This window comes from Eubalaena glacialis, chromosome 1 (genome assembly GCF_028564815.1).
Source record: "Eubalaena glacialis isolate mEubGla1 chromosome 1, mEubGla1.1.hap2.+ XY, whole genome shotgun sequence".
Lineage (NCBI taxonomy): Eukaryota > Metazoa > Chordata > Mammalia > Artiodactyla > Balaenidae > Eubalaena > Eubalaena glacialis.
Genome location: NC_083716.1, coordinates 184,781,976 through 184,797,805, shown reverse-complemented (window position 1 = coordinate 184,797,805; position 15,830 = coordinate 184,781,976). Strand labels below are relative to the sequence as shown.

Genomic DNA, 15,830 nt, shown 5'->3' with positions numbered 1-15,830 from the left:
TCCTTGTATCTTCTCTCTTAGGCAGAGTCAGGAATTTATCACCTCGTGGGAAAAAAGGGCAGGTACTGGATCTTCCAGTAAGAGAGTGAACTTGAAAGTCAGGTGTCAGGAGAGAGGATCTGCTAAATGGATTTATATTACCTTTTACCAGTTAAGGACCAACCTGAAAACAAACAAACAAACAAACAAAAAAGGCAGGAAGTAAAACTCCATAATCCACAAAAGAAGAAACATTCATAACCCTATGCTTCCAATCATCACCCCACCCATGCCGCACATAATGGGGGGAGAGCTGCCCAATGCAGTGAAAATTGGGTGGGGTGAAGTAGAAAGCTGAGTGTGGTTGCTTGCATCCAGCTATCTTGGGCACAGTACAGTGTTCATCAGAACAAGTTGCACATACCTGCTTGGAGCAGTAAGGGCGAGTGCCTGGCCAGGCTCAGGGATGTTTCTTGAGCCCTCCTTGCTGCCATAGAGTGGCAGGAGAGGTGGGGTGGAACAAGAAAACTTGCAGACAAGCCATCTTGGAAACAAGGCTGTCAGTGTGTCAGGATAATTGACAGTGTGAGTGGCAAGTCACCCTGCAGCTGCTAATATTGGTCAGCTGAAGAGAATTTCATCACACAAAAATATCTATGTCATATGGGACTTCACAGTAAGCAAGGGAGGCTTCTGCTAGGCAGGGGCTGAAATTGCTGCCAGAGGAGAGTGGTGGTGAGAAAGCACTCAAAGCCGATAGACCAAAATTCAAATGCAGTCAGCCTAATCCACTCCCCTGAAGTCACCCCTCCTCCATTATTCACTTAAAGATAAGCATAGAACAAAAAGTCACCAGCATGGGGCTTATGCAAAGATACCACAAGAAAAAAGAAGGAAAGGAATGTGAAAACAAAAACCAGATGAAGAACACACCCCAGAAAAATTGCTAACAGTTTTCCATCAAATGAAATTAAAGATAGTGTGATCTCTCAGGGGGGAAAAAAGTGTTCAAAGAAGAGATACAAGACTCAAGGAATAAATGATAAGCAGTAAATATTAATAGATAAGAAAACTGAGTTGGCAGAGCTTAGAAAGAAATAGAAGAAAAATATATAACCATACAGAACTGAATATTACATTAAAAACATCAAAAAAGAAGAGAAGAACTTCTAAAATACTTTCAGGGTCATGGAGGATAAAATTGGAAATGAAATGGAAAATAATACAGAATAAAAAGACAAGATAGAATGATTAAAATGGAGTCAAAATAAAGGAAGTCCAAAATAAGGGTAATTGGTATCTCTGAAGAGAACATGACAAATGAAACAGGAAACAAAGTCAAATTATAACAATAGGACATTTTATTGAAATGAAGGCAAACTTGAATTTACAGACTGAAAGAACATATCATTTCAGGAAAAGTTGATGCTCACTGCTTAGTACTGAAACACATTCAGTGCTAATGAACTTCAAAGATAATTTAAAAATTCTTTGGGCATCTAGACAAAATCAAGTCACCTATTGGAGGAAAATTCATTCTGGTGTTAGTCTTCCTGGTAGCACTCTCCAGTTCAAGGAGACAACATAGTGATAGCTATCAAGTCCTCAGAGAAAGAAAATATGACTCTACAATTTAAAATCCAGCAGAATTCATATTCAATTATGTAAGCCACAGATAGACATTTTAAATATGCAAAGGAGAGTGCAGGAAACATAGTTCCAAGAAGCCCTTCCTGAAAAATATGAGAGGTTGAAATCAAGCCAAGCAAACAATGGAAAAAACATGATAAATAAGAGTAGTATTGAGTATTGAATATAGAGCTAAGGCAAAAAAACAGTAAGCATATGCTTATAGAGGAACACTGTGCTTGGAGACTAGATCCCTTTTACACTGAGTGGTGTCTAGCCTGCTGTTTGTCTGGGGAGAGATGATACCTCATTGCTCAAATGTTCCCTGTGAACACAATCCTGAGAAATGAACCAGACAGAGAGCAGGGCCTTGCGGTCTTGGCGTACACAGCCAAGACTTTCCACTCAGCACTATGCCTCTTTCAACAGGGATCTTGGTTGCATGGAATATTTTAATTTTAATGTGTCAAACTTATCAATCTTCCTTTTTGATTTGTGACTTACAGTTTTTGTTTTTAAAAATTCTTTATCTACCTCCATGTTATAATGACATTCTCTCTTTTCTTTAATCCATCTGGTTTTTATGGGCTTTTATATCCATCTAGACTTTATTTTGTGTATAGTGTAAAGCTGTATATGTGTAACCAATTGTCTCAGAACTATCCCCCCCCTCCCACTTTCTGAATTATATCAAGTCTCCATATATACCTGGGTCTGTTTCTGAGCTCACTGTTTTGTCCCATTGCTCTATTTGTCTATTTCTGCACCAGTATTACACTTTCTCAATTTCTGTAATTTTATAATCCTCTTTGATACTTGATAGGACAAGTCCTCAATGTTGTTCTTCTTTAAAATTGGCTTGCCTATTCTTAACCTGTTGCCCTTCCATATAAATTTTAAGAGCAGCATATCAAGTTCCATGAAAAACTCTGTGTAGATTTTGATTGAAATTGCTTTAATTGATAGATTGATTTGCGGGATTTCTGCAAGTAACAGAATCTACAGGGGAAAATGGCTTAAACAATAAGAACGTTTGTATCTTAACATGACAGGAAGGCTGCAGGAGGTGGTTCTGGGGATGGTGCAGCAGCAGATGATGTAATCAATGATCCAGGCTCTGTCCATTTTCCTGTGCGTGTCTCAGTGGTTGGCCTTCACCAGCTGGCTTTCACCCTCATGGTCCAAGAGGCTGGCACAGCTCCAGGCAGCATGTCATTCCTATAACTGTGTCCCCGAAGAAGAAGGGAAACGTCTTTTTACATATCCTTCTCTTTCTCAGGGAGGAAAGCCTTTTTTTTCCAAAAGCGTTTTTTCCTAGCTGACTTTCCCTCCAAACCCATGGTCAAGACCAAGATCTTCAAATCATTTATATTCTCAATATTTTTTTCTTCTTTATCTATCATTCTCTGATAGACGTGTGTGCAAATCTTCAGCGTAACTGATTTATACTATCTTCTTGTCCAATTCTGTAGGTTGTTGATTTAGTTGTCTGTATTAATCCTAATTGTTTATGTGTTTTTGAATTTGGGATTGGAGCTCATTTTAGTGGGAGGGTGTTTTATTTGTTTGTGCCATTGTTTTTTTTCATTCTCTCTTGTACTCTTCCCTCCCTGCCTAATAGTTTGCACAACTCCTTGGCCCCTAGTCAGGAACCAGGTCTTATATTGGTGGCTTGGGTCTCCGGCTGTGTGGTAATATTACACTATACCAGAAGCAGCTTGGTTCAGTTTCTGGGGGTGAAGCTAGGCCACCTGTCTCAAGGGAATGCTTTTAGTTCCCAAACCCCAGTAGAAGCTGAAATCCCAATCATTGCTCCTTGCCTGTTTCTGGACTTGGAGCACAGTAGGTCTAAGTATTCAGGCTTATGCTTTTAGAGATCTTATTTTTTCTCTCCCCTCTGCTCCCCTCCCCTTATCTTTTCTCTGCCTTTAAACCTCTATATGTCTTTCTGGTTTTTTCTTTCTGTAGTTATCGATCTTTGTTCTGTTTTTGGAAGAGAACAGAAGAATCAAAGCATGAACTTATAGCACCATCTTTATTGGCATTCCATACACTACTTTTTACAATCAGAAAAAAAGTATCATTTCAGGAAAAAAAATTTGCTCAGTTTCCCTCCTCTGAAAATAGCTTTTGCTTTTCTCTATTTTATTAGAATCATTCCTGGAAACAAAACGTTCTGGTTTTTGTGTGTGTATGATTTGTATATTTTTAAAAGCTGGTTATTGCAGATGTATGGTATTTCATGGCCTCTCTACATTTGAGGGAAAGAGGGAGAAAAAAACATTTAAATCTAGTTGTAGAAGCTTTGATTCATCAAGATTTTAACTCAGTGTTAAGACTGCATTCATGGTCTTTAAACTGGGCAGTCAGGTGTAAACTGATCAGTTTACTCCGTGGATGCCAAAAATAGAAATGAGGAATGCCTTTCTAGCCCTCTCTCCTGCCAAAATTAATGTTTTACCCTCTTTTGCTTTTCTTTAGTGTTTCAGTCAATTTTTTTAACACCTTTATTGGAGTATAATTGCTTTACAATGTTGTGTTAGTTTCTGCTGTATAACAAAGTGAATCAGCTATATGTATACATATATCCTCATATCCCCTCCCTCTTGCATCTCCCTCCCACCCTCCCTATCTCACCCCTCTAGGTGGTCACAAAGCACCGAGCTGATCTCCCTGTGCTATGCAGCTGCTTCCCACTAGCTATCTGTTTTGCATTTGGTAGTGTGTATATGTCCATGCCACTCTCTCACTTCGTCCCAGCTTACCCTTCCCCCTCCCCGTGTCCTCAAGTCCATTCTCTATGTCTGCGTCTTTATTCCTGTCCTGCCCCTAGGTTCATCAGAACCTTTTTTTTTTTTTTTTCAGATTCCATATATATGTGTTAGCCTACGGTATTTGTTTTTCTCTTTCTGTCAGTCAATCAATTTTAAGTGACTTTGTTAGTGGTATTTTCCACTAGACTGAAAAAATAAAAAGATTGTTCCATAGCTAGCTGCTGTCAACATTAGGGACTACTTAGTCCTTTGAACTGAATATTCCCTGCTTAATGTTATTCCATTCCATGAACCTGTCTAAGCAATTCCTATCACTTCTCTTAGCTCTTTTCTAGCTCATATACTTACTATTATCTCTATTTCTTTTTGCACCTAGTCGAGGAAAGCGTGAATGAAGACATTTTAATCTTCTGTCCTGAGGTGCTGTCTCAGCACTGGTGTTTACATGTGTTCTTCTTTCATGGATTATCCTGATGGCTGGCAGCTATTTTGTTGTTCAGAACTCCATGAAGTACTTTATAGCTGAGCTTATCAATATGAGACTGGTTTCTGGAGTTTATTTTCTAAACCATGAAGCACAAACTCCACTTGTTTTCTAATGTGTTCCTTAACTTCTTGGTTCTTATGTGAATACACATACAATTTAGCCATTAAACTAGATGATCTTTCTGAACCCAACACTTGAGAGGAAGAGATGGAGATAGTAATTGTCATCTGATTGTTCTGAAACAGCCACTATCCTAAGTGGATGGTAAAAATTGCTTCAGGCTTTCCTTTCTACTTCACTTTCTCTTCCATTTCCCCATCCTACTTTCTTTAATTTTCCTTCTCCCTGTAAGGAAACCAACTTAAATTCTATTTGATTTTTATTCCAAGTGCTTTTTCCAGAGTGCAGAATAGAAGGTATCTAAAAGAATTCCAAGAATTACCCAAACATTGTTATGTATATGTATGTATATACATATGTATATACTCACATCATTCATCATTAATATATCATATTATGTATTTGCATATATTGACTCACTTTATTAGTAATTATATGTCAATATATTAACTCACATTATTAATCATTTATATATGTTAAATATATGTATATAGGTATGTGAATATATATGTATGTGTGTGTGTGTGTATATGTGTGTATATGTCTCCAACTTCTGAACTTTAGTCCCCACTGTCCATCTCCACCGCATCCTGTCACTTCTGAGGTTTCCTATGTCAGTTAATGGGTAACTCAAGCTAAAAACCACAGAGTAATCTCTGAGTGTTTCTTACCATTTACATTCAATTGTTGCTAAGGTCTGTTGCCTCTACGCTGAAGCATCATTTCTAGCCCCTCCCTCCCACCCGTTCTACCACTTTCTTTACTCTGACTTTACTAGTCTCTCGCTTGGAAATTTTCCTCTTCACTCATTTCTTCACTTGCAGACAGGGCACTCTTCCTTTTCGTCAGTTCTTAATACTACTTCTAGTTATCTTTCTAAAACATGCATCTCCCTGTCTATTGCAATAGGCTATTGCAATAGGAAGAACATTCATTTATGAGGAACATCTCAAAGAAAAGAAAGGGTGCCTGGGGTCCTACAGAAGCATGTAGACAAGGGAGTTAACTGCATCATTTGTGCATCCCAGAGGAGTCATGCGGACAAAGGTGTTAGTTTGGAATGTTCTAGGGCAGGGTGGTTCTTTGAGGTTAGCCAAATCTGGAAGACAAAGCAATAGGGGTATTTCTTCATCATTATACCATTTTTTTGGGAGCAGGGCTTAGGTAAAGTTCAACGTTGTCACCTCTGTACTGACTATTCTTTACAAATCCCAATTCCCCCATCTCATGTTGGTTTTTCTTTCTTCAGCTAAGTGCCTTTGAAGGCTGATTTCTATGTGCTGTGCCACTTGGGCTTTCTTGTCCTTTGGCTTTCAGTTGCGTTTGACAAATGGGAGGAAGCAGCGGAAGATTTAAGAGCTGAAGGAGAGAGCTACTGGGAGTAGTTATTCCCCTCGTTCTTTCTCTGTCAGTTGTAGAGGTGGCTGAATTCTTCCAAGGCCCCTCTCCACGGCCCCAGCTCCTCCGGGGCACCAATAACATTATCCCCTCCCTTCCTCCATCTCTCCTTCTCTCCCTAACTCTCTCCTGTGTCCGCTCAGACCTAGGGGTGTTAATGACTTTCCAAATGTCTACTCCCTGGGTACCTCACCATTCCTTATTGGTTTCTTTTAATCTTGCCCATGCTTCTGTACCTAGTCCCTTTGTTGAATTACTTTCAGTTAAACCATTTTGGAGTGTTCTCTCTGTTTTCTGGCAAAACCTTGACTGATTTAGTCCCTCAACCTGGAAAACTTTCCCCATTTTTCAGCCTAGAGCATGCCTGCTCCCCCTTTAGGACAGAGTTCACCTGAAAACTTCTTCAGCACTCTCCTCTGTGTGCTTGTAGAATTTTGACCATATGTTGTGGTGAGATTATACCTTTGTGAACAGTTTCTCCCTCCATACTGTGTTGTGAGTACAAGGAGAGGACATGATTTATGCCTCTTGTTATTTCCAGACCCTGTCACAGTGCCTGGTACCCTAAGTATTTGGAAAATGTTGATTGAGTGAATAAATGACTAGAGTAAATTACTCATCGGTGTAAGAGAGGAATTAATCAAGAAGGATGGCAGTGAATGGCCATTTAATTCATTCTTTTGCCCTATATATTAGTCCTCTTATGGAAAAATAGGAATTAAGAAAACTCAAACCCAAAAAATGGTGATTACTTATTAGATCATTCCTATTTTCTTCTTGGTAGCAGGAATATCTATTTGAGCATAGTTTTTGTTTTTTAAGTTGTTTTTAAATTAAAAAAACAGAGAGCAACCAGACCAACTAGTGCTTGATAAATATCCAAATCAAAAAGACTTCTGCCCATGGAGCGTTTCTGAAGAACAGTCAGAGATGCTTGGGGATATTTTGTTTACTTCCCTGTGGTGTGTGTACCACCTTTCCCAGGGTGTAATGCCCAGGGCTGATCAACAGCTAGAGGAGCTTGGAACAATTTGTTCAGTTTCATTGACCTATAAACCACTTCTGATATTTCTCGTATAAGATTCTCTTTTTACTTAGTGTATGTGTGTGTATTTATTTATTTAATCTATGTTCATTTAGTGCATCTATAATAAAAATCAGAATTGGAATTAGAGAATAAATTTTTAAAAATTAATGAAACTAAGAACCATTCAATTTGTCCAAGTCAAGAATAAAACATGAACTTTATTCTCATTTATTTGTGCTTTCATCTATTTTTTATTGGTCATAGTCTCCTCAGTGACACTATATATCCCATTAAATTGCATCAAAAAATTTTAGCTGTTTCATTTTTTAAGCCAGGTGTCTGACTATAAATAATTTTCCACTGGATGCATTATATTTTTAATAAATTCCTTTTAAAAATATAAATTGTTTGAGGCATGGCTGCCTAGAGTTTTGCTTTTCAAACAAAGATATTTTTGAGAGTGCAAGGAGGTACTCTTAATAATTATTGCATGACAACAGGCTTTATTAGACTGGGATGGTCCCATGACAAGTGGGACATATGCATGTTCTCAGATATACCCCCCATCACTCGCCCTGGTGCCTAAAATTTCTGTCATTACAGTGTTGTTTTAGATGAGAAGATTTTGACTCCAGGAATCTCCTTTCTGAACTATAGATAAATTACATGGGAACACGAATACTTTAATCTATCATTAGCCATTAACGGTTTAGCAGAAAATAGCTAGTTGACTTGGTTCAGAGATCTCTCTGGACCAGAAGTTAGCAAGTTTTTTCTGCAAAGGGCCAGCTAGTAAATATTTTAGGCTTTGTGGCCCATAGGGTCTCTATTACAACTACTCAACTCTACTGTCATGGCGAAAAGCAGCCATAGGTAATATTTAAATGAATGAGTGGGCTCTGTTAAAATAAAACTTTATTTATAAAAACAGATGGTGGGACAAATTTGGCCTACAGAGTTTTTTTGCCCAACCCCACTCTGGAGGAATGGGAGGCAAGCAGATAGTTTACATCTCCAGAACTGTAATACTTCTTTGCTGTTCCTTGCTGTCCTCAAGGACCAAGGCCCATGTGTATGTCGCCTTAAGGGCTCAATATTCTGGTGACTTTGAGGGTTAATTTGCTTGTGAGCCTAATCTCAGATTGCCCTAAATTCAGAGACTCTGTAGGGGGATTCCACCAGCAACCTTGTGTTCTTGAATATATGATTTAGACTAGGATTTCTGTGACAATCTTAGATTTATTCTAGAATGTTTTTGAAGCCCTTCATAGTCTGATGGCTTGGAACCAGACTAACTTTATGCACCTTATGGAGCCAAGGCTAGTGTTTTGCCACTTCGTTGATCTTATCTGGCTTACAGTCAGCAGTGTGTTTGTCTTCACAGTTTCATTGCTCTGCTTATATTTTGTCACTCTCTTGGTGGGACTCAAGCTTGCTTCTCTTTTATTCTTACATTGTTTGCTATCAGCTGTAGACCCTTAAATGTTGTATTTCTCTTACCCACCATTCCAGATTCCTTTCCCATGCCTCTGAAAAATACTCTTTTACACAAATTAATGGCCCATAATAGCTTTGTTCAACTGTAATTAGTTGTACATAAGCAAATATATGTGATTTCATGTGTAAAAGTATTTTTATATACTTCATACATTTTTCAAGTATGTAAGTACTTCATCCCCTTTTTGTTTACACGTTTACTCAATTAATTGCCAAAAGCATTTAAGGCACCCTTCAGCAAAAATACAAAAATTCATACTGAACAAATATTTTCTGAGTGCTTATTGTATTCCAGACACATAGCAGAATGAAAGGCAAATTTTCAAATTAAAAGGAAGAAAGAGAAAGTAGATGTTGTAAGTAAAACGAAATCAAATCAACAAACTCAAAACCAAATTGTGCTGCAAAAAATGATACAACTTTGAACCTAAGGCTTTTCTCTGAGCTTCTCAACAGCCAAGGTAAAAGAAAAAAATGAATAGGCTTTATAATTCCTTTGGTTTAGTAAAAGGAACACATCAACAGATTAAGAAAGTTTTTCTGACCCTTAAGTTAAAAAATGTTTCTTCTCTAAAATATTAATTCTTTAAAGGTTGGACACCTTATTTACTATTTCTTTTCTATCTCTCTATGCTGTCCAGTACTTAATATACATTGGATGATCAGTATGTAGCCAAAGACAAGGCAACATTAGCATTGTCCTCATTTTTCTTCTAAAGACACGGGAACCTAAGAATTATACAAGGTATGAAATTAGGGAACATAGTCTATAATACTGTCCTCACTTCTGATACCAAGTACAAGTTCAAGAGTTCCCAAGACCACTCTGAAACTCAATATTTTGCTAGAAAGGTTCACAGAATTCACTGAAAGCGGTTATATACATGGTCATGGTTTATTATGGGAAGAGATACAAATTAAAGTCAGCCAAGGGAGAGAGCAGTCCAGCAATGTTCCAAAAGTGGTGCTTCCAGTTGTCCTCTCTCCATGGAGTCATGGAAAGCATTAACTTCTCCCAGCAGTGATGCACACATCACTGTGTGTGCATGAAGTATTCAAAATGCATGAAGTATTGCCAGCCAGGGAAGGTCACCTGAGCCTTGGCATCCAGGGTCTTTGTTGGGGCTTGATCACTAAAACCTATTTGGCCACCCTCATAGATGCCCTCAGTCTCCCTGCCCTCCAGAGGTCAACTGATACCATGTGACCCAAAGGCTCCACCCTAAATCACATTGTTGGTGTGGCTCAAAGCTACCACTCTAAGTTACATTGTTACTATCTGGCCCAAGGCACCCAGGTAAACAAAGACATTTTTATCCAGGCTGGAGATTCCAAGGGCTTAGAGGTTACCTCCCAGGAGACAAGGGCAAAGGCCAGACCTTTCTTTGGGTAAGCTTACTTCTTCCTACACACAAGGTCAACACTGTGGTTCATGAATCTAGTATCTGACTTTGATCAGGACACCATGGGCTGGTTTACTGGGGAACACAGCTAGTACTTTCCATGATATGGAGTGCTAAAGTTGAAAGATGCATAATCCTAGACTTTCCTGTTACTCATTAAAAAGGAATTTAGAAACTAAAACCAAAAAATAAAATAAAACAAAATATTTGACCCTGTTTTGCTTTTCAGCATGTGATTTATGTTAGAATAAAAAGTTCAAACATTTTAGAAAAAAGAATTTCTTCCTTTTGGTAGTTTTAACAAGTCCTCTCTTACATTTCAAGAGTTCAAACATTCTGACATTTCACTGAGGTACTTGTTTATCTTATCCATTCTATTTGTGATTCTAGAGCTGTAAGTTATATAGCTTTAAGATTTCAGGATTTTCTGTTCCATTTCTTCTATCCCTCAGAGGGTTTTTTTTTTAATTCTTAAAAGATCTTTATTCTTTTTTAATCTCTAGATATTTTTCAGGTTTATTTCTTAAGGTATGGAGAGCAGAAGTTCACTTTTTATTCCAGGGAGCACTAATTTTGATGAGCCAGGACAAATTAAGCTCCCTACCATAAAGTAAGCTCCATGCATGCAGGGATTTTTTTTTTCTTTTACTTTTACTGTGTAGCCCCAGTGCCGATTGCACTACTTGACACATACAGACACTCAGTACATATTTGTTGTGTCAAATAACCGTTTTCAAAAAGTTAAAAACCTAACCCTTGCACAAATCTAAAACAAGCAAGTATCAAAGAGGTAGTTAACACATTAATGAGAGAAGCCAGCAAGGTAGTAGTCCGTTCTAAAACAGACACCGGACGAATGCAGGCACAAGATTGCTAGGTTAGAGTTTAAAAATGCTTACCATCATCCAGGACAATAAAATTGTAATTATAGGCTTATCTTTTCTACTGCACAGAAGCCATTCACATTTCTGCTTGGGTAAAATTTATTTGCATTGCTCTAGGACAAAAATAATTTTTGTAATGTCAAGCTATTCTTTGTTGCCCCAGTGGCTTCCTGAGTGACAGCACTTGCCCTGCTTGTTTTGAACTTCTACTTAGTTATTGCCCACTTCTGGTTACCCATCGTCAACATGTGTACTCAAGCCACAAGCCTCATGATGACTTCCTCATTTTGCCCCTTGTCTCCTTTCCATGTAGACCCAGCCACATTCAAATTACCCAAGGGGAATGCTTCCTGAGTGCCACAAGTTACCCTACCTATGACCCTCTATAAAGTCACTTACCCGTGGGTCCTTGCTCTGCTGTCTACCTGCCTGCAGTGACCAAACTTTGAGCTTTGGGTGACTTTCTGTGGTCCTTTGGGCATACTGTGCCCCCCTCTCTAGGACCTGTGAATATAATAAACCCTTTAATTTCACATGCGTTTCTGAGTGTAATCTCTGTGGCCGTGTTAGAGTGATCCTCAAAAACCCCACCAAGGGGGCTTACTCCCCCTTTTACCACCCAGTGGATATCAGTTTTTCAGAAATTAATATCTGTCCTTTCAGAGTTGTAAAGTATTCTAATCAGCAGTGAAAATTAAGCCAAATAAAGTATTCTTAGTAATATTGGAGAGTTTAATCTCATCTATCAAGTCTGGAAATTAAAAGCTATATCTTTCTTGATTTCCAAATGCAAAAACAATTATTAGTTGATTGGTAACTTGATTTATTTATTTATTTTATATCAAGTGTTTTACTTCAAGTTACTTTTAGTCTATGTTTATTCAGATTCAGGTATATAGTAGGTACTCAATAAATATTCATAGAATTAATAAATAAAGGCAGAATTTATCTAAGTATTCTGGCTCTGAAGGAGTCATGTCCAAATAATTTTCTCTTTCAATGCTACTTGCTCATGTTTATGAAAGCAGTGAGTAGTGGGGAAATTAGAAGCTGTGGAATCAGACCGACATGGTTCAAATCCCAATTCTGTAACGTTTTGGTTATATGGTTTCCAGGAAACCACTTAACCCCTCTAAGCTTTCATTTTCTTTCAGGAAAATGAGGATAATAATACCTACCTTGCCAGGATGTTGTAAGCATCGATACGTACATAAAGGATTGGTCATAATGTATGCAAAATGCCTCATACAGATTTGCAGTAAAATGGTAGGATATGGTTGTCTTAGTCAGTTTGAGCTGCTATCGCAAACTAGGTGGCTTAAATAACAAACATGTATCATAGACTGGGTGGCTTAAATAACAAACATGTATTTCTCCCAGTTCTGGAGGCTGGGAAAGGGAAATCGAAGATCAAGACACTGGCAGATCCAGTGTTTGGTGTGGCCACCCTTCCTGGTTTGTAGATGGCCATGTTCTCGTTGTATCCTCACATAGCAGAGAAGAGAAGAAGAAGCAAGCTCTCTCTGTCTCTTTTAAAAGTACTAATCCCCTTATGAGGCTGCACCCTCACAACCTAATAACCTCTCAAAGGCCCCATCTCCAAATACCATAACATTGAGGATTAGGGTTTCAACATACGAATTTTGGGGAGACACAAACATTCAGTTCATAGCAACAGCCTAAAACATGATTAAAAAGTAGAAGAATTTACTGTCATCTAACAAAATAATGGAAAGAAATCACAAATAATGAGAGATCAGAGTAGAGATATGACTTTCTCTTTTAAAATCTGTAACAATTTCCCATTCTGCAAGCATAAATGAAATGCTTCTACTTATTATCCTATTATTGTTTTAACTTTAAGAATTATTTAGGGTATGGTTTGAGGAATTTATTATTTGGTGATAGCAAAGAGTCTGTTTGTGGCTTGTTGGCCTTGTGAGACCCCAAGATTATTGCAGCTAGATCAAGATTTCTGTGTTCTAAGTGATTGGTTTCTGTTTAAGCTCTCAATTAAGATAAGTGTTCTAGTTACTTTTGCTGTGTAACAAATAAGCCTAACATTGAGAGGCTTAAACCAACCATGTTGGTTTAACCTGATCCTGTGGATCAGGAATTTGGAGAGGGAATAGCCAGGATGCTTTACCTCTTTCCAGGATATCTGGAACCACTGTTGGAGATCAGGGGTGACTTAATGGCTGGGAACTAGAATCATCTGAAGGTTTGTTTGCTTTTATGTCTGGCACCTGGGCTGGGAGGGCTTAAAGACTGGAGCTGCTGACCAGAGCATCTACATGTGACTCCTCTGTATGGTTGGCTCCCTTTCAGCATAGTGTCCTCAGGGTAGTTGGACTTATGACATGGTAGCTCAGGGCTCCAGGCACAAGTATTCCAGTCAGATGAGGCAGAAGCTGCATTGCCTTTTATGACAACTTCAGAAGGTGCATAGCCTTTCTTCTATATATTCGATTTGTTGTAGTGGTCTGAAGCCCACCTAGATTCAAGGGGAGGAAACATAGACCCTACCACTTGGTAGGAAGTTGGCAGGGTCATATTGTAGAGAAGAATGTGGGATAGGAGATATTGCTGTGGCCATCTCTGGAAAATAAAATTTGCCACAATGAGTAATTCTGTAGAGGCTTATTTCACATTAGAATATGAAATGAAATATGTCCTATAGTTGTCAAGGGTACTTCCTTTTAGTTGAGCTATTGTCACTGCCCTGCTAGTCACACACAGTTTTCTTTGTGATGGGCTTTTATCTTTTCCTTAATGTTGCATTTTTTTAGTATGGGTTCATTACCTCACTGATAAAGCTGTTTTAATATTTAATCTATTCCCAGTTCCCAGGTCATTTTCTCAAGTGCCCGTCAATTCCTTATAAGTGGTTAATTTAAACGGCCTTTGAAGCATGACTGCATCTGGCTAAGGCAAATCTAAATGTCAACCTTGGAAGCATCCAGTGACATTCAGATGACTCCTTTCAGTATAGGACCTCCTTTTTCTATCATGTGGTATATCTTGTCAAAAGAGGACCAGAAATGGTGCCTTTCCCACTCAATTTTTTTAGCTTTGTTGAAAAAACTGACACTCTAGAGTCATGCAAACTTGCTTTAATCCCAGTGGCCCCATTTAGTTGTGTGAAACAGTGTAAGTTTCTTAAAAGTTATGGGTTGGTTTCCTCATCTATATGCTGAAGATAAAAATCCCCACTTCATAGAATTGTAATAGGGAAATTAAATAGTCAAAGAAGCTTCTGATGCAGGGCCTGGTTTATAGTAAGAACTCAATAGTAGCTAATGATAAGAAAAACTGCCTTTGCATTTTCTGTGCCTATAAATTACCTTTCAGTGTAATAGGTCTTGATCAGGATCTTGAACTGATTGTGCCAGTTTCACTGGGCAGGTAAGGGAGGAAGTGTCCACACTAGGGATGACCTTAAGTGTCTTCCTCTTCGTTACCCTTTGCAGGTGACAGAAAAACATTCACCTGAGGACAGTGATAAGCCAGGGGAGGTAATTTCAGGAACCTGGGGTTGATGGAGGGCAACCTTTTGAAAGATGTTTTGTCTCTACCAGGTTCTCCATGGATGGTGACTGGGTTGTTAAAAGGGCAGTAAAAAAATTATTTTCAAATGAGATGTCCCTTTGCCTGACCACCACAGGATTTTTACACCTTATTGTAAAAATATATACATATTGAGAAATGTATTAAAACTTGGGCAATATATGCCATGTAAGAAATAAAGTACAAAATGTAGGATAAAACTTTCTCTTATCCCTCGGGATTTCTCCACTTAAAATATCTGTTTAATCTCCAATTATTGTAATAGTCATTATAAAGATGAAAAATGTTTATTGGAATATTTTAAACTGTGAGAAGGCTTTAACTGACTTGGATTTATTGTCTTTCTGTGCGACAGGTGGTGAAGTTTACCAAATCCTTTGAATTGCTGTCCCCAAAGTGCAGTGCCGATGCTGAGAACAGGTAGGGCTTATGAGTTTCAGTTTTGTCTTTAATCCTCATCTTCGATCCGTGGTGTTGGCAGCATTGCATAATTTCTGAGGATAAGAGTTTTTCTTTCTTTAGATCAGCAAGTGCAGCCAAATATCATCACTCTTATGTATTTCAGGGCTTAAGTTAAAACTATACATAAAAATACATGTATATACATCTAACACTGCTAATGAATAAAGTCGATTTTTAGATATTCCATAACTGCATAGATAACCTTTTTTTTTTTTTTGCTTTATTCTGGTCCCTCGTTTGTCTTCTTCCCTTTTGTTTGCTTGTGTTTGACCAATACCCCTTGGGGAAAAGACTAAGAGTTTCTAGTAATTCACTTTTTGTCCCCATTGGTATCTTTGAGGCTGTAGCAGGGTGAAAGTAAGGGTTGGGGACAATCAGTGAATTTCTGTTAGCTTTGCACTACCCTGAATAATAGTTTGGTTACTACAAAAATGGATTCTCTTTACTTTGGTCACCTCTAGAAGAAGGGCTAAAAAAATAGTGAAATTGACCAAAATGCAGAAATATGGAGAAGGACAAGTAAAGCATGATGATGATAATGATGACAATACCAGTGATGGTAATACCAGCTAGATAAGCAGCTTCCATTTATTCCATGCTGAG

General features: G+C 38.2%; 1 protein-coding gene across 1 annotated transcript in view; it reads left to right on the top strand.

Annotated features, from left to right (window-relative positions):
- Positions 1 to 15,830, top strand: part of PDE11A (phosphodiesterase 11A) — a 437,737-nt gene that overhangs the window by 169,356 nt on the left and 252,551 nt on the right. The window contains exon 5 of the mRNA XM_061202501.1: positions 15,121 to 15,185. Coding sequence (XP_061058484.1) covers positions 15,121 to 15,185 — 65 coding nt within the window. The remainder of the gene's footprint in view (positions 1 to 15,120; positions 15,186 to 15,830) is intronic.